Source organism: Bos indicus, chromosome 29 (genome assembly GCF_029378745.1).
Source record: "Bos indicus isolate NIAB-ARS_2022 breed Sahiwal x Tharparkar chromosome 29, NIAB-ARS_B.indTharparkar_mat_pri_1.0, whole genome shotgun sequence".
Classification (NCBI taxonomy): Eukaryota; Metazoa; Chordata; class Mammalia; order Artiodactyla; family Bovidae; genus Bos; species Bos indicus.
In genome coordinates this window covers 40,247,532-40,269,625 of record NC_091788.1, presented here as the reverse complement: position 1 = coordinate 40,269,625, position 22,094 = coordinate 40,247,532, and the positions used below count along the sequence as shown (strand labels likewise).

At 53.5% G+C, this 22,094-nt stretch overlaps 2 protein-coding genes and 1 long non-coding RNA gene across 10 annotated transcripts in view; 2 read left to right on the top strand and 1 right to left on the bottom strand.

Moving 5' to 3' along the window:
• DDB1 (damage specific DNA binding protein 1) overlaps positions 1 to 961 on the top strand; it is a 28,009-nt gene extending 27,048 nt beyond the window's left edge. Inside the window, exon 27 of the mRNA XM_019954604.2 lies at positions 185 to 961. Within this exon, the coding sequence (XP_019810163.1) occupies positions 185 to 268 (84 nt within the window). The 3' untranslated portion in view covers positions 269 to 961. The remainder of the gene's footprint in view (positions 1 to 184) is intronic.
• On the bottom strand, positions 864 to 5,628 carry LOC109554280 (uncharacterized). Its single transcript, XR_011564876.1, has 2 exons — positions 5,501 to 5,628; positions 864 to 2,392 (listed from the first exon to the last, which is right to left on the bottom strand). It is a non-coding gene; the product is annotated as an uncharacterized lncRNA (long non-coding RNA).
• VWCE (von Willebrand factor C and EGF domains) overlaps positions 5,006 to 22,094 on the top strand; it is a 73,901-nt gene continuing 56,812 nt past the window's right edge. For 2 of the 8 annotated variants that reach the window (XR_011564873.1, XM_070782598.1), the window contains exons 1-12: positions 5,006 to 5,195; positions 7,930 to 8,024; positions 8,147 to 8,236; positions 8,578 to 8,706; positions 10,967 to 11,083; positions 13,022 to 13,138; positions 14,040 to 14,168; positions 15,681 to 16,120; positions 16,203 to 16,296; positions 17,743 to 17,825; positions 19,388 to 19,475; positions 21,330 to 21,415. Coding sequence is in view for 7 of the 8 variants with exons in the window: in XM_070782598.1 (XP_070638699.1) it covers positions 5,086 to 5,195; positions 7,930 to 8,024; positions 8,147 to 8,236; positions 8,578 to 8,706; positions 10,967 to 11,083; positions 13,022 to 13,138; positions 14,040 to 14,168; positions 15,681 to 16,120; positions 16,203 to 16,296; positions 17,743 to 17,825; positions 19,388 to 19,475; positions 21,330 to 21,415 (1,578 nt within the window). In the remaining variant the exon portion in view is untranslated. The other 6 variants (XM_019954606.2, XM_019954605.2, XM_070782597.1 and 3 more) reach the window with 5 other exon arrangements.

Below are 22,094 nucleotides of genomic sequence, written 5' to 3'. Positions count from 1 at the left end.
GCTTTGCTGCCAGCAGACCCTGCTCACCTGGACCCCCAAGGAGAAGCACAGGCTTCTGATGATCAGTCTTTGCTCCTGCCATGGCAGTGTGGCGCACGTACCGTTGTGGGCGTCCCCTTCCCCAGGGAGGGAGAGCCCGCTCTCAGCCCTCACGGCCTCCCCTCCTCCCCTTTCCTCGTTGCAGTATGACGATGGCAGCGGGATGAAGCGAGAGGCCACTGCAGATGACCTGATCAAGGTGGTGGAGGAGTTAACTCGGATCCATTAGCCAAGGGCAGGGATCCCTTCCCAGACCCTCTCTGAAGGCTTTGCCCTCCTGCTCTCCTCCTCCCTGCCACTGTCTCTCGGCCATGGGAAGCCTGTCCCTAAGCCCCAGAAGCCACAGCCTACCTGAGTGGAAATGGGGATTTCGTAGAACGAAAACCAGTTCACTGGAGACCTGGGCAAGGGCTGAAGGTGAAATGTTTTCTCCCTGGATTTTTACCAGTCTCACATGATTCCAGCCATCACCTTGGGCCACCAAGCCTGGATTGGTACAGCCAATTGTCCTTCCAGGGAGCAGTTTTGCAGCTCTTTGGATGAAAGGAAGCTCTGTGTGTGTGTGTGTGTGTGTGTGTGTGTGTGTCTCCCACACTCATGCATTGTCCTCACTATCTTTTTATTTAGGTTTGGGGTCGGGGAGGGTTGTGGGTAGGGGGAAGGTGGGGCGGGAGGGGTTCGTTGTCTTTGAGGTGAGAGCTTCCTTTGCTTTCTTCTGTTGCCTCTGAGAGCTTTGGGTCTGGAGGGCTGACCACCAGGCCATGGGCTGCCTGAGGGTAAGACCTGCAGATGGTGGATGATTTCCAAGCCACAGCCTTTTTGTCTCTGGGGAACTGCCTTCTTCAGAGGGAAGGAGGTGGGGGGACGTGAATTGGTGGTTAGTTTCTGAGTTTTACCAAATAAAGTAGAGTCTAAGAAGAAAGATGCATTTGTTTCTGCTCTTCTTTTCCTGCTTGGCTCTCCAGCATCCCAGGCGCTCTGTGCCCAGGGTACTGCAGTTGCCATTCTCTCCTTCACAGCCATTGCAGCGGCCCCTTGTCCTGGCTGCTGGAACATTCCTTTCAGGTAGAGAAGTGTCCTCTGTACCTCTCCTTTGTCATATGATCGCTCTTGGTGGGATCCCAGGGATGAAGGGAGTCAGGTTTTTGAAATTCAGCTGTCTTGGGTTGCCTTTGACTCCAGTCATCCTTCTATTCCCAGTGGCCTCTGTTAGTAATGCTGCTTGGGCTGCCTCTCCTGACGTCATTTTACAGCCAGCTGTATGTGCAGCATTCAGCCAACTAGCCCCCTAGGCACTGCTCCTCACACTCCTCCCAGCTTCCTGTTGCCACATGCCCTTTGGATTCAGATTTTATTTCCTCTGGTTTCATTGAGTAAACCTTTGGTGCCTTAGGTTTGAAAATACAGGAGTAGGGCACATTTGGGGTTCACCCTTCTGTTCAGCAAACAGAGCCAGTCTTCTTTCGACTCAGTGGGTCAGAGTGTCTGGGCCCACGTTTCCACCAGTGATCCAGTGGGAATAAAGGCTGCTCTGTCCCAACAGTGGAGCAGGGTTGATCCCAGGCATATTGGCTGGCTCCTTTAAGACCAGCCTTTGATACAGTGTCAGGAAAATTGTGGTTTCAAGTTCAAACTGTGGTTTTGGGAGATTCTAGGTTAAAAGGAAAAGAGCAAAGAAGCATCTCTGCTTTGGGGGTCTTTGGGAGTAAGTTTCCTTCCCTGGAGGCATTCCTTGAGTTTCATTACAGTTCTTTTCCCCTTACTCTCCTGGGGTTTCTGAGGGTGGAGGATAAGGGTCTTAAGGGAAAAAATAATCATCTCTCAAAAACCACAGTTTGAACTTGAAACTCAACACTGTGATTTGAATTCTTCAAGTCATGGTTTGAATTGAAAACGCCTGCCCCCATGCCAGAGACCAGCTTTAATGAGGCAGGCAAGCAAAGGCCTCCAGATTGTGATTATTTAAAAAATTTAATCCTAGATGGGAGAAAAACAGAATGTGGCAGGGTTATTATTCTGGTGCTTCTCAGTGGTTTGACCTGCAGCTGCGGAGACCTGCCATGTTCAGGAGAAGGTTGTCACTTACCAGGGGCTTCAGTCTTGACTTGAAACCAGAGAGCGTGCAGCTTTTTGTTTCCTACAATCTCGGGTATATTCACTCCGGATTGAATTCCAGCAATCCTTTAGAAACTGACATCCTGCTGCCACACTCCCACATCCCCTCTTAAAACCATTAATCACCTCTCCCGGGGTGAAAGGTTGCCTTTGGAGCTTTGCTGCAGCCAGCTGGAATGGCTCCTCTCCATGTAGGCGCTGATGAGCTCGCCTCACTCCGGCCTCTGCACGAACGGACCTTTGGGAGAATAATAGAAACACTGACTCATCACATGACCATTTGGAAGGGTCACAAGCCAGAGGCCTCCTTTCTACAGCCAACAACAACTTGAATCCTCCACCCTCCGTGGAGGGTCCCTTTTGTTACTGAGCAGCCACAAGCCACAGAACCGGTGAGGAAATACTGAGGAACCATATGGGCCCAAACTCATCCTTGAGGATGAATGATTTTAAGTGAGCAGCTCTCCAGGTCCAAAGTTTTCGAAGCCTCGAGGTCACACAAACCAAAACACAAAACAAACAGAAAATAGTGAAAACCAAACTGAAGAAGTGAACTTGGTATGGTGAGCAAGGTGAATGCCATAAGGTCAAAGAAACAGGAAGTGAAAGAAATGTCGGGCTATTTAGAAAGTTTCTTTCAAAATTCACCAGTAGGAATTTACAGATTTAAATTTCCTGGGCTTCTGTTGAGGATAGATAAGGACTTTCTTTATACACAGTTACATCTCGGTCATTGTGGCTGCCCACTGACCCAAGTCTGCCAGACTTACAGGGTGAGACGGAGGGGCCGGAACTCCATAAAGTAGTCAAGTTCAGAAAGGAGGTAGCTGAGGTGTGCTGGAGCATGGGAGAAGATGGCATGAAGGGTGATAGGTATGTAAAAAAAAAAAACCTATCCTGTGCAAATATGTTGAGAATTTGTGGGTAGCTTCTAGATCCAGGAAGACAGAGCACCTATTTGACACCGATGGTGGTCTAGATAGGAATGATAAGGACGGCGGTGTGATAGATTTTGCAGGCTCGAATGAAGGAAGAGTTTTCTGTTTATCCCTATTTAATAATTCAGGGCTATGGGATTCCCCTGGTGGTCCAGTGGCTAAGACTCCATACCTCCAAGGTAGGGAGCCCAGGTTCCATCCCTGGTCAGGGAACTAGATCCCACACTCTACAACTAAGACACAGCGCAGCCAAATAAATATTTTTTAAAGAATGATTTCAGGGCTAGATTTCTGACTATGTGGCCACCGACTGGGCATCGAAGCACATTGTGAGTGGTAGTGAGGAATGCAGTCTGAACGGCAGAGCGGGGAGGGCACCTTTGGGTGTGTAACATAAAGAAAAGATGCCCTAAGACCCTGAGGGTCCTCAGGACTCAGAATGGACATAAGTATGGAAGTAGCATTCATTTCCAATACAGAGTATGTTGGCAACCTATTAGCTGAAAACGTGTTGCTCAGATGGGTCAAACTAACACGACGAGCTTATGTAGTCACTAAGTCTTCTGAGACTCCGTGGACTGTAGCCTGGATCCTCTGTCCATGGGATTTCCCAGGCAGGAATACTGGACTGGGTTGCCATTTCCTTCTCCAGCAGGGTGAGGTAACCACCCTAAATTGAACACCTGCAAAAACTCAGCCACACAGGTTCAGGTAAGGAGATCGGCTTAGCAGCTTGTGTTCAATAACAACAAAAAGACATGACAACAAAGAGCACCGGAGGCTTTCCTTTACTGTGAATCTTATGTAAGGAACTTACAGCATCATTGGGTTGTCAAAAAGGCCAAGCAATATCAGGCTGTGTTAATAGAAGTACAGCATCTGGAAGGGAGGAGGCAAGAATCCAGACCACTGTTGGCACCGTGTTCACTTGTGGCCACCAATGTTAAGGACTTTAGTGACAGGCTGAGGTCGCCAGTGGAAAGGCTACTGCACAGGCAGAACCAAAGGCACAGGGGTAATTTAGCTGGGAAGGAAAAACACTTCCCAACAAATGGGAGTTACTCAAAATTGGATTGGGCTGCCTTCTGATAGGTAGTGAGACCTTCATCCCCACAAGTGTTTAAGTAAAAGCTGGACTGATGGGAGGTTCCTGCCCAAAGCTGAAAGTAGAATTCAGTCAGCCTTTCCGCTTTCTCCCAGCCGGATGATTCTGACTTACGTCCACCACCTGCTCACCACCCTCCTGCCTACCATCTTTTGACTGGCCTGGGGCAGCTGCTGAAGGGGACAAGGGGAGTCTGTGGGTTCAAGAGCCGCTAGCGCCCCCAATCAGGGAGCAGGGGAACCCACTGACCGGCGCACCCAGGGAGGGTTAGGGTGCAAACCTGCTGGTAGGCTGGAGGCTAGCCTAGAAGTGGGTTGCCATTTCCTTCTCCAGCAGGGTGAGGTAACCACCCTAAATTGAACACCTGCAAAAACTCAGCGTCCCACCTTCTCGTACAACACAGGTATCTCGGGCTCCATCGCGACCAGCAATTCCCGGGACGCGCAGCCTCCAGCCTTGTTCCCGGAGTCTCTTTCCTCCCCCGGCCTCCGTCTCACGCCCACAGCCCTTCGCAGGAAGCCGACTCCCAAACCCGGGCAGGGGGTGTGGGCCGAGGACGAAACCCCGCCCCCAGGGGTCCCTGATCTTTGCCCCCGCCCCGGGCTCCGCGCCTCCCCGGGAGGCCACCGGCGGGCCGGCGGGCGCCGCTGCCTTTTGTGTGTTTCGTTTCGAGGTGCGAGAGACCCCCCAGCCGTACGCCGCGTCCCCTCGCGGCCCCCGGCGCCTCCTCTCGGCGTCCCCAGCCCCCCTGCTCGGCTCCGCGTGCCAGCTCGGGGCTCGCTGGTTCGCTCCCCGCGGCGCCAGGAGGAGGGGCGAGGGCCCGCAGCCCCCTCCCCCGCGCGTGGCGCCGGAGCCCAGCCGAGCCGGGGGGACCCGCCGCCGCCGGTCATGTGGGCCGGACTGCTCCTCCGGGCCGCCTGCGTCGCGCTCCTGCTGCCGGGCACCCCGGCCCGCGGCTACACCGGGAGGAAGACGCCGGGGCACTTTGGGGCTGAGAGGTAAGCGCCCCGCACCCCTCCCCTGAGCCTTCACCGGAGCGCTACCGGCGCGGAGCCGGGAGGCGCGGAGGGGCGTCCCGGAGCCGCGGGTCCGGGCACCCGCCCGTGGCACTGTCGGCGCGGGCGAGCCCGGGAGTTCGGGACAATGGGACAGCAGCTTGTGGTCCGGGCGGGTGGCCGTCCTGCGCCCCTGGCCGGGGCTGTCCTGATTGGGATCTGGCGGGGGGACCGGAGACCCCGATGCTAGGTGAGCCCTTCTGACTACCGTGGAGCGCGGATCCCTGGCCAGGGGGCCGGGGACATACCAGCTAGTCTTCGGACTGGCGGGCTTTTCGCTCCCAAACGTGCCCGTGGCTCTGCCTAGGCAGTGCCTGGCCTGCCCCGCGGCGCTGGCCGCTCCGCGGCTGGGGGCTTTGCCTGTATCCAGGCTCCGTGCCCGCCGTGGACCTTGGAACCGCCGGGGTCTCTCTAGGTTATGTTTCGGTTTCTGCCAGTGTGTGCACGCGGGCGGGGGTGGGGTGTTTGTCCCTTTGCTCTTTCCCGATTGATGTCTCCCTCCCCTCGTGTCTCCTCCTGGGAGGGCCGGGTCGCCGCGGGCGGAGCGCATGTGTGCGTGATGCTCAAAGCGAGGGAACACGGTGTCAGCGGGCGGCCTGGCCCGCGGCCACGGCCTCGGGGGCGGGGGGCGCGCAGGGGGGCGGCCCCGCCAGGCTCGCAACTCGCACGTGTGCTCCACAGCCACCGCCAGTTCCTGCTCAGATCCGCCCTGCTCCGCCGGCGTGTCAGAGCTGTGCTGCCTGCCACCTGTCTCCCCGTCACCGCCTGCCCTCGGCCCCTTGGGGCGCTCTGCCCCTGCCCACCTGAGGATGAGGCTCCAGTGGCCTCCCGGGCATCCTTCCATCCACCGCTCTGGTGGCCCCCCTGTCCCTTTGAGAGCCCCATCTGAGGAGCCTCCTTCTCAGGCTGCTGCCATAATCGCTCCCACGAGGGCAGCGGGTGAGACATCCCTGCCGCACTCCCCACCCCCTTCCAGGGCCCCTTCTGTGCGATGACTTCAGAGAGGGAAAAAGCTTTTTGAGGCTCCAGGGACAGTTTTCTGCAGACGTTTCTGTTTTGCCCTGTGCCCAGAGTTTCCCTTTCCAGAATACTTGTCACTTTTGACACAGATTATTCTCCAGAAGAGCAGACTGACTCTGTCTTTCCATCCATGTCCCGAGTGTCTGCTGCACATCATGGATCCTCTGTAAACTGCCTATTGCTGTTGTTTAGTCCCTAAGTCGTGTCCAGCTCTTTGGGGTCCCAAAGGCCCCAGAAGAACCCTCCAGGCTCCTCTGTCCATGGGATTTTCCAGGCAAGAATACTGGAGTGGGATGCCATTTCTTTCTCCAGGGAATCTTCCCAACCCAGGGATAGAGCCTGCGTCTCCTGTACTGGCAGGTGGATTCTTTACCCCCGAGCCACCAGGGAAGCCCCTAGACTGCCTGACTGGCAGGATATTCCCACCAGTCTTCAATCTCAGGTAGAACACTGTTGGGGGAGATTTCTTGTCCCTATTCTGTTGGACTAGGATTCCTAGTTCAAACTAGGCTGGACTTCATTATCCTCTGCCCAGCCCAGAACCAGTTCTTGTCATCGCCTCTGACCCTTTCCAGGCCCATGTGCTTGCCGCTCCTGCCTGGAACATTCCTCCACTCTCACCGGCTGCCCCCATTCTCTCTCCAGCCTCAGTTGAGGAAACCACTCCTGTGCTCCCTGGGCCTCCCTAGCCTGTAACATTCTGGCACTTGTTGCTATACATGGTTCCTTGTCTGCCCCTTGAAGGTGGAGGAAATGGCTTGTTCATGGCTGGACTGCCTCGCCTAACCCAGCCTTGGGCACACTGGGTTCCCCTTCACTCCCTTGGGCAGCTCACCAGCACCCTCTCCCCCTTCCCAGAGATGTCACCTGGGGAATGACATTTCACCATCTCCACCCCCCCCTTCTTTTGTTATCCCTTCTCAACCTTGCCCTCAACTGCCATTGATTAAGTACCTACTATGTGCCAGATGCTGCCCTTGGTGTGGAGTTGAGCAAAAAGATGAAGCCCCTGTCCTCAGAGTATGGTAGGGGAGCTGGGGAATGAGTATGTCAACAAACTAGGGAGTATTGGGTTGGCAAAAAAGTTTAAGATGTTATGGAAAAACCAGAACAAACTTTTTGTCCAACCCAATAATTCAGTGTCCCAGGAAGTAAGTGTTATGAAGCAGAATAAAGTGAGGTAAGGGTGCACAAGTAGGGCCTCTCTGAGAAGGTGACTTGAGCAGAGAGACTTTTACAGGAAAGGGGGTGCTGTGTGTGTGTGTGTTTGGGGAAGAACCCTCCTGATAGGGGAAACTGCAAGTGCAAAGGCCCTGAGGCTGCCGTCCCTGGGGTTCTTCTTCCATTGCAGTCTTCCCTTCTCAGCTCTGAGGGCCCTCCTTGCTCTCAGAGCAAGAGTCCACGTGGCAGGCATCTACAGGCAGCTAGTGTCTGTTCTCTTACAACTGTATCTTTGTCCTGCCTCCAGGAGGGACAGACCGTCTGGGTCATTTTTCTTTGGAAACTTCTCATTGTCCATTGGGGGTGGAGGTGGGGGCTTCCAGAAGTGTTGGTTGACTGACTTACTGACTGGCTGGGAGGCTTTCACTGCCCAGGAGATGAATCCTCCCCTGGCCCCCAGGACAGAACATGGAAGGTACTCTCTCCTCTCTTGCAGACGCCGGCTGGGCCCCCACGTCTGCCTCTCGGGATTCGGGAGCGGCTGCTGCCCTGGCTGGGCGCCCTCCATGGGCAGTGGGCACTGCACCCTTCGTAAGTGCCTGTCCCTGTGCCCCAAATGTCCTCCACAGCAGGGTGCGCCTTCCCTGGGCTGGCCTGAGGGGCAGACTGGGGGGCTCCAGCCCCGACTCCCTCACCTGTGTTTCTCCTCTCAGCCCTCTGCTCCTTTGGCTGTGGGAGTGGCATCTGCATCGCTCCCAATGTCTGTTCCTGCCAGGACGGAGAGCAAGGGCCCACCTGCCCAGGTAACTGGGGGCGCGGGCCCTGGCTGATGGGAAGAGCTCTGTTTACACTGAGACTGTGCCGGGCACTGGGCAGTTGTGCCCTAGCGCATCATTTTCAAACAACCCTATGAGGTAGGCATTCTCATTCCCATTTTATAGATGAGAAAACTGAGGCGCAGAAGCTAGTGGCTCGCCCAAGGTTACATGGCCAGTAAGTGGCAGAGCTGCATTTAAACTCAGTCCTGTGTGCCTCCAGGGCCCCCTTCCCCACAGAATTTAGGAGGAACGGGGCGGGGGGCTGGGGAGGGGGGCGGCTGGGACTGCTGCATGGTGCATGCTCATAGGTGCGGTGATTGTTTCAGAAGCCCACGGACCCTGCGGGGAATATGGCTGTGACCTCACCTGTAACCACGGCGGCTGTCAGGAGGTGGCCCGAGTGTGCCCCGTGGGCTTCTCCATGACCGAGACAGCGGTTGGCATCAGGTGTACCGGTGAGAGGCCTGGGAGCAGCAGGGAGGGGCAGGTGGGAAGGGGGTCTCCTCCCTGTCCTCCGAGGCCAGTCTCCCGGGATATGCTGGAGTGAAGCCAAGCTAGGAGCAGCTCTGAAGTCTGCAGGTGGGCAGGTGGGCAGCTGAACATGAGGAATCTGCCACTTCGGCTATTCCACAAATACCTATCAAACATGTCTTAGGGACCAGGAACCGACCTGTGGTTGGGGTTATGCGGGTGGTGTCTGCTCATATGTTGCTTCAAGATATGGTGCAGGGAGATGAGTAAGGACAGTGACAGTCCCACCTAATGGGACCATCACTGGAGGAGTGCACAGTGTCAGGGCCCACAGGGGCACAGGGAACTGGGGCTGGAGGTGGGCTGGACTGCAAAAGACTCCCTCGAGAATGTGACATTTGAACGATGAGGCAAGAGAAATCAGTAGTTATTTTGTAAAAATATTATTTGTTCATGATTCAAAAAATTTCCTACAGGCCAAGTCTGTTACCTTCCCCATAGATGCTACTGTGACCAGCTTCTTACTTGTCTTTCCAGAGAGCTTGAAAGCCATCCCCCACCCCCACCCTTGTGCCTTTTTAACATTTTGTGGAAATAAACATTTCTTCCCCTGAATATAAAAATAAAAAATAACTTACTTGGGAACATTTGGAAAGTAAAAGAAGGGTATAAAGGTGAAAATAAACATGTCCCAGAAGTTCCTACCCAGAGATATTTGTTACTAAAATGAAGTTGTTTTTTTTTCCTGCCCTTGTCCCCTGGGTCTGTATGTGTACTTGTGTGTGTGGGACATGCCTCTCTGTCTGTTTTATAAAATTGGGATCATACCTTATCTATCACTTTCGTTCGTTGTTTTTCTCACTTTGTGCTGTAAGCAGGAAATATTAGTAGTCCTTACAACATCACTTTTAATGGCTGCAGATGTGGCTACTGTAATCTAAGTACCTACTTCTGTGCTATCCATCCTTAGCTTGTCTGCAGTGTTCGGCTGCTATGAATAATGCTTCAGTAAAGTGGCTTCTAGTTGGCCTCTCTGATTATTTCCAGAAGGAAGACTATTGGGTCAAAGGTCCCATGAAGGAGTTTTGGTGCTTACTCCTCCCCCACCCCCTTCCCCGCCTTTTTCAGAAGGTTGAAGTACTTTCCAGACACATTTCTCCTTGCAGAGGCAAACTGGAGTAAGGAAAAGCCAGAGACCAATGTCAAAGCAAGTGCAGGGCAGGGGAGTCACAGGGGTGGGATAGGGTGAGTCAGAGTGGATGTCTTAGAGGAAGTGGGCATAGTCCCAAAGGTGCCTGCCATGGGAAGAGCAAGAAAGGAGAATGGAGGGGACCAGTAGGCATGGGGGCAGGGGGTGGAAGGGAGATTCAGGTGGGCAGAGTAGACTGGAGTGGGAGGAGCTGACCTCGTAGGTCTTCATGGTTCTGAGATAGGAAAGGATGTTTTGAAGCTGGGTGGGGGGGATTTCTGTCTCTCAGCCCCCTCCCTCCCCCAGGCTTGAACCTCCCTAAAGCAATATTGGCTCCCCCTGGACAGAAGCCTGGGGGCTCCTTTGTGCCCCACAGCTGAACCTTAACCCACCACCTCTCCAACTCAGCATCCCACCAGACTGCCCCCCTCCCCACTCCTCCACTGTGTTCCCTGTGCTTCCTGGAAGCTCCATTCGACAGCCCCATTCTTGATGCCACCTGGTCCTCTCAGCCATGTCTCCTCCATCACACAACTGCTGTGGGGGGTGGTCCCTGGTGGGACATATACATAGCCCCTGCCCCACACTGGCCTCTCATGGATGTGCCTCATGACTCCTGTGTTCTCAGGCTGCAACCGTCTGGAGAGCCAGCACTGTGTCTTAGTCATGTTTGTGTCCTCGACAGATCCCTTCCAGGTCCACTGCATGCCAGCGGTGCTCCACAAGAACTAAAGGGAATTTAATCAACCTTCCTGCCCCTTCCCCTGGCCTTTTTTGGGTTGCCTTGCAGGTGAAACTGTTGGAAATAGTTCTATTTCAACCAGTCTCTCCCGTCATCTGTTCTGTGTGGGTCAGAAGAGGCCTGGCCCCATGGCCTCTTCTTTCTTGGACTGGGGGCCCCTAAAACCAGAAGATTTACCTAGTGCCTTCTTTCTTCCTGGGGTGGCAGTGGGGCATGCCCCATGTGGGCTCAGGGTCCTTGTGGGATGCAGTCCCTCCCCATAAACAAAACACGTTCAGAGTGAGCTATGTAAGAGTGTTTCCTCTCTTCCTAGACATTGATGAATGTTTAAGCTCCTCTTGCGAGGGCCACTGCGTGAACACGGAAGGCGGGTTCGTGTGTGAGTGTGGGCCGGGCATGCAGCTGTCTGCGGACCGCCACAGCTGCCAAGGTGAGTGGCTCTGGGAAGGGCAGTGATGCTGCGTGCTGTCGCCACCGCTTTTAGACTCTGACGTGGACCTCGAGGCCCTGCGAGGCCCAGCCTGTGCTCTCCAGGCATGACTGCATGTCACCTTCACCACGGTTCTCTAAGTGAGATGCTGCTCTCTCTCTGTTTTTTGTTTTTTTTTTTTTTGCCTGCACCTCTTGGCATGTGGGACTTTAGTTCCCCGAGCAGGGAACACAAAGTCTTAACCACTGGACTGACAGGGAAGTTCCAGGAGATGGTGTTCTTATCCTCACTTTATGGATGAGGCTTGCCCAAGGCCATTCTGACAGCAGGAGGAGGGGGAGTCAGGTTGCATGTCTGACACTAAGGCCTTTGCTCTGGACCACGACTCAGTAGAAACTGCTGCTGCCATCATTGCAGGATTTGGGGTAGGTGAGGGAGAGGCAGAGGGAAGGGCCAGGGGCAGGCGGAGCAGACTAACCAGAGCGAGGAGGCCACTGACATAGGGGAGGGCTGAGGGGACGGAGCTGTGACACACAGGGGTGTGTCATGTGCGAGGCCATGCTGTGATAGAGTCACCACCTGCCCCTGTGCTGGGCCAGGCTCTGGAGACACATAGCCAGTAAGAAAGCACCCTGCCCTCCAGCGCCCTGCCTGATGGAAGGGGAAGAACAGTGAGGTTCTTCAGTGAGGTCCTCATGGCTCTTCTTCTAAGGGCACTAATCCCATCATGAGGGCCCCACCCTCAAGACCTCGTCTACCTCCCAAAGACCCCACCTCCTAATACCATCACATTGAGGGTTAGGGCTTCCATACGTGAATTTGGAGAGAATGCAGTTGAATAGCACTTGGTCATCAATCTGATGAGTGCCCTGCCTGCCTCTCCTCAGTACATGTTCCCTTATAGAGATAGAAGGATAAGAGATGCAGGGAGTATGGGGGGTTAATAGTTATTCAACTCCTGTGTTCCAGGCACCACGTTAAGTACTTAACACACATTTTCTCATTTCATCCTCAGAATTGTCCTATGAAGTTGGTACTGTTTATTTCCATTTTCCTGGTAGGAATAGTGAGGTTTAAAGAAATTAATTTGCTCAAGATCATATTAGAGTTGAGATCTGAACCCAGTCATTGCTCCATCAGCTTTTCCCCCCTCAACAGTCCATCTTGAAGATATTTCCACATCAGGGTCAACAGATTTGCTTTATTCTTGTCAACTGCTGCCTGGTGCTCTGCAGTGCAAATATCTCATAGTTCCCTAACTCTTCTCTTATTGATGAATATACAGATTATTTTCAGTTTTTTCCTAATTTCAAACAATGGCTTGGGGAGGCTTTGACAGGGGAGGTGGTATAGAAGCTGGGTTTTGAGGTATGAATAGGAGTTTTCCAACCAGACAATATTAGAAAACATTCTAAGCAGATAGGAGAACATGTGTAAAGGAGGAGGGCCACAAGAGCATGGTGCATTTGGAAAATGGCCAGAATTTAGGCCAAAGTAAAGGTAAGGGGGAAGGAGGGAGCTTGGAAAGGCAGCCCTGGGCTCATGAGCTATGGTGCAGCATTAGTACTTGTGGGAGCCTTGGAGAGATTTTAAGCAGAAAGTGGCCTGATCAGAGGTACCCTTCGTCAGAACTTCCTGGAGGCTGTGTAGAGGGTAGCTTGGGAGGAGCACAGGGAGAGGCAGAGAGACACACAACACTGTTGTTATCCTCCAGACCAGAGACAAAGGTGCCCTGGGCTAGGATATGGCAGTGAGGGTTGAGAGAAGTGGGCTGGTCCACGGAGAACTTAGGAGTTGATAGACTGGATGTGGGTTTTGAGAAGGAGAGGGGTTAAGAGTCTGGTAGGAGATGGTGATGAGAGAGGTCGGTAGAGAGGACTGTATGTTTCCAAAACCCCACAGGGAAATGAGCTCCAGCCATGTCCTGTTCCCTTCCAGACACTGATGAATGCCTTGGGACCCCCTGCCAGCAGAGATGTAAAAACAGCATTGGCAGCTACAGGTGTTCCTGTAGAACTGGCTTCCATCTCCATGGAAACCGGCACTCCTGTGTAGGTAAGGCCAGGGACCCTGCTGTCTTCATACTTAGGTTGCCAATCAGGAAGACTGACAGAGTGAGCCCAGGGACAGGGAAAGGTCAACAGTCTGGACCTCCTTGGTTCCCTGGAGCCTGCAAGTGCTTGAGCCTTTGCTCAGAGCCTACCTTTCCCTGGGGTTGGCGTGGCTCCTGATGGAAGACCCCGTCTTGGACTTTTCCTGGCCACATGCCACTTTCATGCTGTTATGTTTCTCTTCCACCCTCTCCCAGATACACCCCAAGGATTCCTCTCTGCTCACCCATTTTCTTGGCTGCCTTTGCTCCCCTTGGTAAATAAAGCACGTTATGTCTTGGTTCCTCTGGTTTAGAAGGAGACCCCTGTTTTCTCAGCCCATTAGCAGAAATTTCCAGAAAGGGATTGGCATGTTTGGCTTGAGCTTGGCTCATGGGTTGAAGGTGGGGTCCCATGGGCCTGAAAAAAGACCTTGTTCTAGCAAAGTTGGGTGTTTGTCCTGAAGCCTGCCCTGAGCGGTGCAGTGATTTTTTTTGGAGACTCTTTTTCAGAAGGGCCCACAGCACCCGATGCCCAACACTGGGATGGTGGAGGGTTTGGAGCCGAGATTCCCAATGGGGGCCCATCCCCACCAGCCAGCACTTAATCACTGCTGCACAGTGCTGGAGTGCGAGTCACTGGTGCATCCATTAAACGCCTACTGGATGTACAGACCTTCCAAGGGGACCAGCGCTAGACTTCAGCCCCGTTCCCAGACTTCTGAGTCACGTCATCGCCCTGGGGCAGGGAAGGACCCCGTAAGAATACAGCAGGGAGACTTCCCCGGTCTTTAGGGCTAAGAGATGGAGGAAAGATAACTTGGTAGCCCTGACAAGGCAGCCGTCGGTAGCGAGGCTCTCCCGCAGATGTAAATGAGTGTCGGAGGCCCCTGGAGAGAAGAGTCTGTCACCATTCCTGCCACAACACCGTGGGCAGCTTCCTGTGCACCTGCCGACCTGGCTTCCGGCTCCGGGCTGACCGAGTGTCCTGTGAAGGTGAGCTCCTGGCCCCGCCCCTGGCTCTAGGTCCCGCCCCCGGCTCTAGGCCCCGCCCTCAGCCTTGCCCTTCTCTCCCTAAGCGCGGGAGACAGGGTGCCTCTTCCTTCCGCAGAAACTTTTTTTTCAGTTCATCTTCTTTGTTATTTCTACCACCGACCTTTTATCTTCTCTCTTTCCCCTTTACCCATCCTTCTTTTATTTTCCTTTCACTGTTTCCCCAGCCCTACTGTTTTCCCCCAAATAATAAAGGGAAAAAAACCCACCAAAAAACAATCAATGACAGAGAAGCCTTTATGTAGGAGTCCCAGTAACCTGGGCTCCGCGGGACACTTCGGACAGTGTGGGGTCAGTTCTCTGCCATGCTTTAACAGCGTGCCTGTAAACGTCTGTGTAATATCGTGTCAATATCCAAGGTGTTCTTTCTAGTCCAGGGGCCAGTTTTCCATGGTGTGACTGCCCGTGTTGGTCTGAGCTTGGCCACCCAGGTTCCCCTTCCCTGCCCAGCCTGTTTTCTCCCGGGCACACTCTGATTTGTGACTCCCTCTTTCTCCTTTTACCTTTGCCCCACATTTGCCTCCTCTCTCTCATGTTGGTCGGATCTCTCTTTGAGACTGTTGGGCAGTTGGTGTCCATCTGCGGGGAAAATGTGTACTTTCCTAAGCGTGTATGTGAGTGTGTGTGTGTGTGTGTGTGTGTGTGTGTGTGTGTGTTTTGGGGGAGGCAACATCTTGTAAGCTGGCCTTTCTGGGGTGGGACCGGAGAGGACCCTGGGCTCTTCCTTCTCCTGAGCCTCAGCATCTCCTCGTGGGAAGCCCCCTCTGGGTCAGGGGCAGGGGACACACTGCCAACTTGTCGGGACACAGAAGTAGGGAAGGGTCATTCCCAGGATGGATCCCTGAGGGCTTCAGGGATCCCGAGTCTCCTCTGTGGCCAGCCAGGAGGGGAAGGGAGAAGACTGATTTGGCAGTGGCCGAAGCTTCTGACTGGAGAAGGTGATGGCACCCCACTCCAGTACTCTTGCCTGGAAAATCCCATGGACGGAGGAGCCTGGTGGGCTGCAGTCCGTGGGGTCGCTAAGAGTCGGACACAACTGAGCGACTTCACTTTCACTTTTCACTTTCATGCTTTGGAGAAGGAAATGGCAACCCACTCCAGTGTTCTTGCCTGGAGAATCCCAGGGACGGGGGAGCCTGGTGGGCTTCCGTCTGTGGGGTCGCACAGAGTCGGACACGACTGAAGCAACTTAGCAGCAGCAGCAACAGAAGCTTCTGACCGCCAGCATCATAACTTCAGTTTGCTTGTTTGGTACTTTTTCATGAGTCTTCTCTCCTGATCGTCACTGCAGCCCCGTTAGTCTGAGGTTCAACTCTTGGTATTAGACCCATCCTGCTGATGAAGAAACTGACCCAGGTTCAGTGCCTTGTGATGATGGACCCAAGTCCACGCCCAGCGAATCTCACCTCTTGCCCCTGCTGCCTCCTTCCAGACCCTTCTGTGTTTCCGTTTCAGCTTTCCCCAAAGCTGTGCTGGCCCCATCTGCCATCCTGCAGCCTCTGCAGCACCCTCCTAAGATGCTCCTGCTGCTTCCAGAGGCAGGCCGGCCCGCCCTCTCCCCTGGGCACAGCCCTCCTTCCGGGGCTCCGGGGCCCCCGACTGGAGTCAGGAGCACACGACCACCACCTCCCATGCCTGCACTGTCCACGTCCTCCCCTTCTGCCCCGACGCCGCTGCTGTCCACCCCGGTGGCCACCCCCGTGCCGCATCCCTCTCTGCTGGGAACCCTCAGACCTCCCGCACAACTCCAGAAGACGGCGGTGACCCCTCCCTTGCCCAGGGGCCCCGAGACCACACGGCTGGCACCAGGACCCTCTGCCTGTTGGCACCTAGGGGCCACGTATGAGTCAGGGAGCCGCTGGACAGAGCCTGGCTGTTCCCAGTGCTGGTGTGAGGTGGGTGTGAGGGGTCCTTGGGGTTTCCCTGGTCTGGTGTCTGGGGCCTTGTGGTGGCTGGAACTTCCATTTCTGCTTCTAGGATGGGGAGGTGACCTGTGAAAAGATGACGTGTGAAGCTGCTTGCTCCCACCCGATTCCCTCCAGAGATGGAGGGTGCTGCCCATCGTGTACAGGTGGGAGCCGGTCCAGGGAAGGCTATGAGTTTCCTGCAAGGTCCTCCCTCTTCCTTTTTCCTGCCTTTCTGCAACTGAAAAACAGTTATCTAACTTTGATATATCACCTGAAGGGTGATCCCTGGGCCTAGCCCCCAGAGCTTCTGATTTATCAGGTGTAGGATAAGTCCTGGGAATTTGCCTGTCTCACAAGTTCCCAGGTGAAGCTAATGCTGTTGGTCCAGGGACCACACTTTGAGAACCACTGGTATCTGTGTTCCCAAGGGGAAGGTTTCATCTTAAGGACATCCTTTTTTAAGCTTTATTCATTCATTCAGCAGGTTTCTCAAGACCCAGTCTGCAGTCCCCTCCCCTGCCTCAATCCCCCTCCTAACTGCAGGAAGAGTAATTGTTCATAAATTGTATCGCTTTCCTAATTCCCTCCCACTATCTGCTGACAATTTTTAAAATTTGCTTTCATTGCTGTTAGGATAAAGACCTCAAATCGTAACAAGTCCTTCAGCAGAGTGCTTTAAAACTCACCCTGCACAGGAATTGCGGGCTTCCCAGGTGGCTTGAGTGGTAAAAGATTATGCCTGCAATGGGGGAGACCTGGGTTCTATCCCTGGGTTAGGAAGAGCCCCTGGACAAGGGAGTGGCTATCCACTCCGGTATTCTTGCCTGCAGAATTCCATGCACAAAAGAGCCTGGCGGGCTACAGTCCATGGGGTCACAAAGAGTCAGACACGACTGAGCAAATGAGCACACACACATGCACATGAATCGCTGGGGATCTTGTTAAAATGCAGATTCTCATTCAGAAGATGTAGAGAGGGGCCTGAGCTGTTACATTTCTGTGAAGCTCCTGGTGATAAGATACTGATGCTGCTGTACTTTGAGCAGCAGTGAAAAAGTCTTTCTAAAGGTGACAAGGAAAATGCAACTCACTGATTTTCTTAATGATGATTGTTATCTTTTACTGTGTCTCTACTGTGTACTAAGCCCGAAATGTCAATTGCTGTCTACATTACATCTGAGGTTGTGGCTCCTTCCAGGTTCCCTGCAGGGCATGTGGTGGTGTTTCCATTTAACGAAAAAGACAACCGAGTCCCAGAGAGGTTAAGTGACACATCCAAGTCCAAGGCTACTCACGTGACAGGCCAGGTTTGGAACCTGGGGCTGTATGGCTGCCTTTCTTGCTTTATAAGAATAAAGGACCATACTTTCAACACAGTTCTGGGCTTATCAGACATGAATAGGACCTTCCCAGGGTACCATAAGTGGGTGTCTCCTGTGGTTTTCCAGGGGTCTTAGGACCCCACAATTCTGAGTACCTAGATCTGGCCACTGCTGAGGCATCCAAGCCAGTGAGAGAAGGTTCTGGGTATGTTATGCCTGGAAAAGGAACGAGACCTCCAGCTTCCTTTGAAGAGGTTTGATGCCTCCACTCCTGTTTGTCTTTCAAAGGCTGTTTTCACAGTGGCGTCATCCGGGCTGAAGGGGACGTTTTTTCACCTCCTAACCAAAACTGCACCGTCTGTGTCTGTCTGGTGAGCATCCCAAGCTTCCTGAAGCCTCATGCGTGTTTTCTTAACCTTTGGGGATTTTAGAGGAAGAGGGAAAGGCGGGATGGTAAAGGTGAGCTAGTTGAACGGAGGGAGAGCTCTCAGGCTGTGGATTTGGGTTGGAACTTGTCACATTTCAAAGTGTGGGGGATGGGAAGGCAGTAGTCTGTGGGGTCAGGGAGGCTTCTGCTGAGCAGAAAAGAGCCAGCAGGCAAACAGGGTCCATCTGTCTTGGAAGGGGAGGGGAGGGTACTCCTTCGGAAACTTCCTACCAGGGAGGCTGTTTTTCTCTCCAGGCAAAATATTTGCCGGCACAATAAAGGTGTCCACACGCGGAGGGAGAAGGCTGGTTACCAGACTCAGCTTGTTAGCATTTTGCTAGAGGCAAGTGCACTCCTCCAAGAATAGTTATTAAGCTCCTACTATGCGCCAGACGCAATCAGGTGCTGTCCTGAAGACTGGCTCATGAGCACCCAGTGCGCACAAGTCTAGCTCCTCACCTGAGGCTCCTGGCAGCTCTTCAGGGTTGGCTTTACTGTCCCCATTCTCCAGATGCAAAGACTGAGGCTGGGAGGTGACAGAACTGGAATTTGAGCCAAGGTCTGTCTGCGTCCAAACCTAGGCTCTGCCCACCAATCCTCACTGCCTCTGATCATCTTTAAAAGTGGCCCCAGCCTGTCAGGGATGATGGAGCTGCAATGTAAAATGGGGGAGGGGTGGCACGTAGACCGCTGCCACCACCCTTACTGAGCCCTTCCCATGTGCCACACTCTTGTAGTGACCAAGCACTTTTGTGCCTGATCGCATCTCACGCAATCCTCAACAACCCTGGCTCTTCTCACAGGTAGGGAGACAGAGGCTCAGAGGTGATATGCTCTGCCCAAAGTAGGAGGAGCAAACCCTGGGCCTCAGGTCTGGCTGACTCCAAAACTGGGGACCTTTTTTGGGTCTTAGCTTCAGTTTTTGAAAATTGAGTTTTAAATTTAATTCTCTGGCCAGTATCAGTGACTTGGTTCAAAACTCAGATGCACAGGAACATGGAGTAACCTCTTCCTCACTGCCTAGCATTCTTCCAAGACCTTCCGAATGCTATAGGATGGAATGGCATAGGGGGCAGTGCCATGGGAGGGAATGCCATGGGGAGGCAGTTCCATGGGAAGGAATGCCGTGGGGGTGATCAATGGGGACAATGCCATGGTGGGGAAGTGCCATGGGGGGATGTCATCGGGGGATGCCATGGGGAGCAGTACCATGGGGGTCTAGGCTCGTCCATTTTCGTGAGGAAGGCAGCATGCTCTGCTCTCCGTTCTGCCCCTCGTCTTGGAAAGGGGAATATTGGAAACCAACACCATAATAAACCCTGCTACTGGGTCCCTGCCTGCATCCCTTTGTGTCCATGTTGGCATTTAAAGGTCTCAGATGGCTTCCTTTAGGAGACTTTCATGTGGGAAAGGAGTCCTGTGGATGATGTGAAATAGGGAGCGAGCTGGTTCTGATGGACCTGATGGTCCATCCTCCCCCCTCCACTCCACCTCTCACCTCCCCAGGCTGGAAATGTGTCCTGCATCTCCCCCGAGTGTCCCCCCGACCCCTGCCAGGCCTCCCCGAAGTCGGACTGCTGTACTTGCGTCCCAGGTAAGGGACTCTGTGGGGTGAGGACGGCAGTGTAGGTGAGAGTGGAGGGGTGTACTTTGAGTATGTTTTTTTTGAGGGGGAGTGAGCACAGTGTTCTTGCCTGGAGAATCCCATGGATGGAGAAGCCTGGTAGGCTGCAGTCCATGGGGTCGCACAGAGTCGGACACGACTGAAGCGACTTAGCAGCAGCAGCAGCAGAGTACAGAGGATGAGATGGTTAGATGGCATCACCAACTCTATGGACATGAGTTTGAGTAAGCTCCGGGAGTTGGTGATGGACAGGGAAGCCTGGTGTGCTGCAGTCCATGGGGTTGCAAAGAGTTGGACACGACTGAGCGACTGAACTGAACTGAACTGAGCATAGGAGAGAGCAAGAGCGTTGATTTCTGCTCTAGAAACTCAGATTAAGTGAAGCATTTTAGGGTGCTGGTTTTTTTTTTTTTTGCTGCATCACGTGGCATGAGGGATCTTAATTCCCCAACCAGGGCACCAGGGATCGAACCTGTTCCCTGTGCAATGGAAGGTGAAGTCTTAATTAGGGAAAGTATGGTCCCTTGGACCACCAGGGAAGTCTCAAAGTGCCAGTTTTAATTGAGTACCTACTGTGTACACAGCAGTTTGGATGCTAGGTTGGGCTCAGAGCCCGGCCTGCCCCCAGACAGGGTGGTGTGTTCAACCCCGACAGGAAGGGGTTTGGGTCCACCCTTGGCATGGTTCTGTCCCGACACTGGGAGGGGGTCTCCCTTGCCCCACTCCTGAGTCGGTTCTTTGTTAAAATGTGCTTCTCTTTCCTGAGATGACGTCATGGCTGTCACTGCTGGCTCTGGGCTGCTGCTGTGTGGGGTGCTTGCCAGCCCTTGATCTCATTAATCCCTGTGGTGCAGCCCTGAGGGAGTACTATTCATAGCTCCATTTTATGGATGAGGAAACTGAGGCTCAGAGAGGTCATCACTGCCCAAAGGCACATGCCAGTTAGTAAAGAAGCAGAGCTTGCTCTCAAGTTTACCTGACTTCAGAGCTAGTGTTCTTATTAAATACTGCTTTTCCTCTTAACTTTTGAATGTTATATTATTTTTAGTTAAAACATTTTTTGAATAGGCAATATGCTCCCTTTGAGGTAGGAACTGTTAACCCCATTCTACAGATGAGAAAACTGAGGCTTAGGAGAGCTTAAGTATTTTGCCCCTAGCGAGTTGAGAAGCTAGGATTTGAACCCAGTGCTCTCTGACTGAACCCAGGTGGAGCCTTGGCCAGTTTTTAAGGTGGTTTTTTTTACCAACAGGGGTGAGGGATGTTCAGATAAGAGGTTCTTACTGAATCCTTCCCAACCCTATCCAGGGAATGATGGCATTCCCAGACCTGGCTGCAGGTGTCTGGGGCCCTCGTTTTTCATTTCTTCTTTTCTCTTACTCTTTTAGATTAAAAAAAAAATGTGGATCATTTTTAAAGTCTTTATTGAATTTGTTACAGTATTGTATCTGTTTTATGGTTTTGGTTTCTTGGCATGAGGCATGTGGAATCTTAGTTCCACAGCCAGGCATTGAACCTGCACTCCCTGCGTTGGAAGATGAAGTCTCAACCGCTGGACTGCCAGGGAAGTCCCACTTACTGTTTAGTTATTCAGGGCTTCACTGTCTTCTTGGTTAGGGACCTTATTTTGTGTATGCTTCATTCTCCACCAGTTTTTAAGCACCGATCTAATTTTATTAATAGTTGAGGGTAGCAGTGGTTGGGCTCTTGGGTTTGGGCATGCCGTGGAGTATTGTGGGGGTGCATTTTCTTCCCAGAGACCCTCTTACCTGTTTCTTTAGCTGTCCAAAGACCTTGAGCTGTCTTTTCCTTTTTCCTCCACAGTGAGATGCTATTTCCACGGCCGGTGGTATGCAGACGGGGCCGTGTTCAGTGGGGGTGGTGATGAGTGTACCACCTGTGTCTGCCAGGTAGGGGGCTGAGTTGGTGGGTGACGGGCAGGGGCACAGAGCTTTCCCAGGAGCCCTTGACTGGGAGAAGAGGAGACACTGAACAGCAAAAGGGAAACCGAGGCAGGAAAGAGACTAAAGGGACTTAGCATTCCCCAAGGCCTTCCCGCAGTCTCCTTGAAGGTGGTCCTTCAGCGTTGTTATTATAGAGCACCTACTGTGCACCTGGGACAGTCCTGAGTCCTGGGGCCACAGCCGAGCACAGGGCGGCCTCGGGTCGCTTCATCAGGAGGCCCACAGCTAGGCGGGCAGTGGTGTGCCTGGCAGAGGGCACAGTGTGAGCAGAAGGCTGGAGGCGGGAGAGAGTATGGCATAGTCTGAGGCCTGGTGGTGTTCATTCTGGCTGGAGGCCAGATGGCAAGAGGGACTGGAGATGCAGCCGAGGCAGGGATCCTGTTTAGGCTGGGTTCCAAGAAGCAGGGCCTGGGGTGGGCCTCTTGTGTAAGTGGTTTTCTGGTGGTGGTGCTCTCAGGAGGAACTGGCCAGGGAAGCAGGTCAGGCGGGTGAAGGGGCCACGTGGAGACAGGGTCTCGGGCTGATCCCATGGGGACCTCTGGAGTGGGAGGACACCAAGGAGGTGGGTGTGTCCAGAGGCCATGGAGCTGGGCTCTTACACCCCCAGCATCAGGTGGTTGTACAT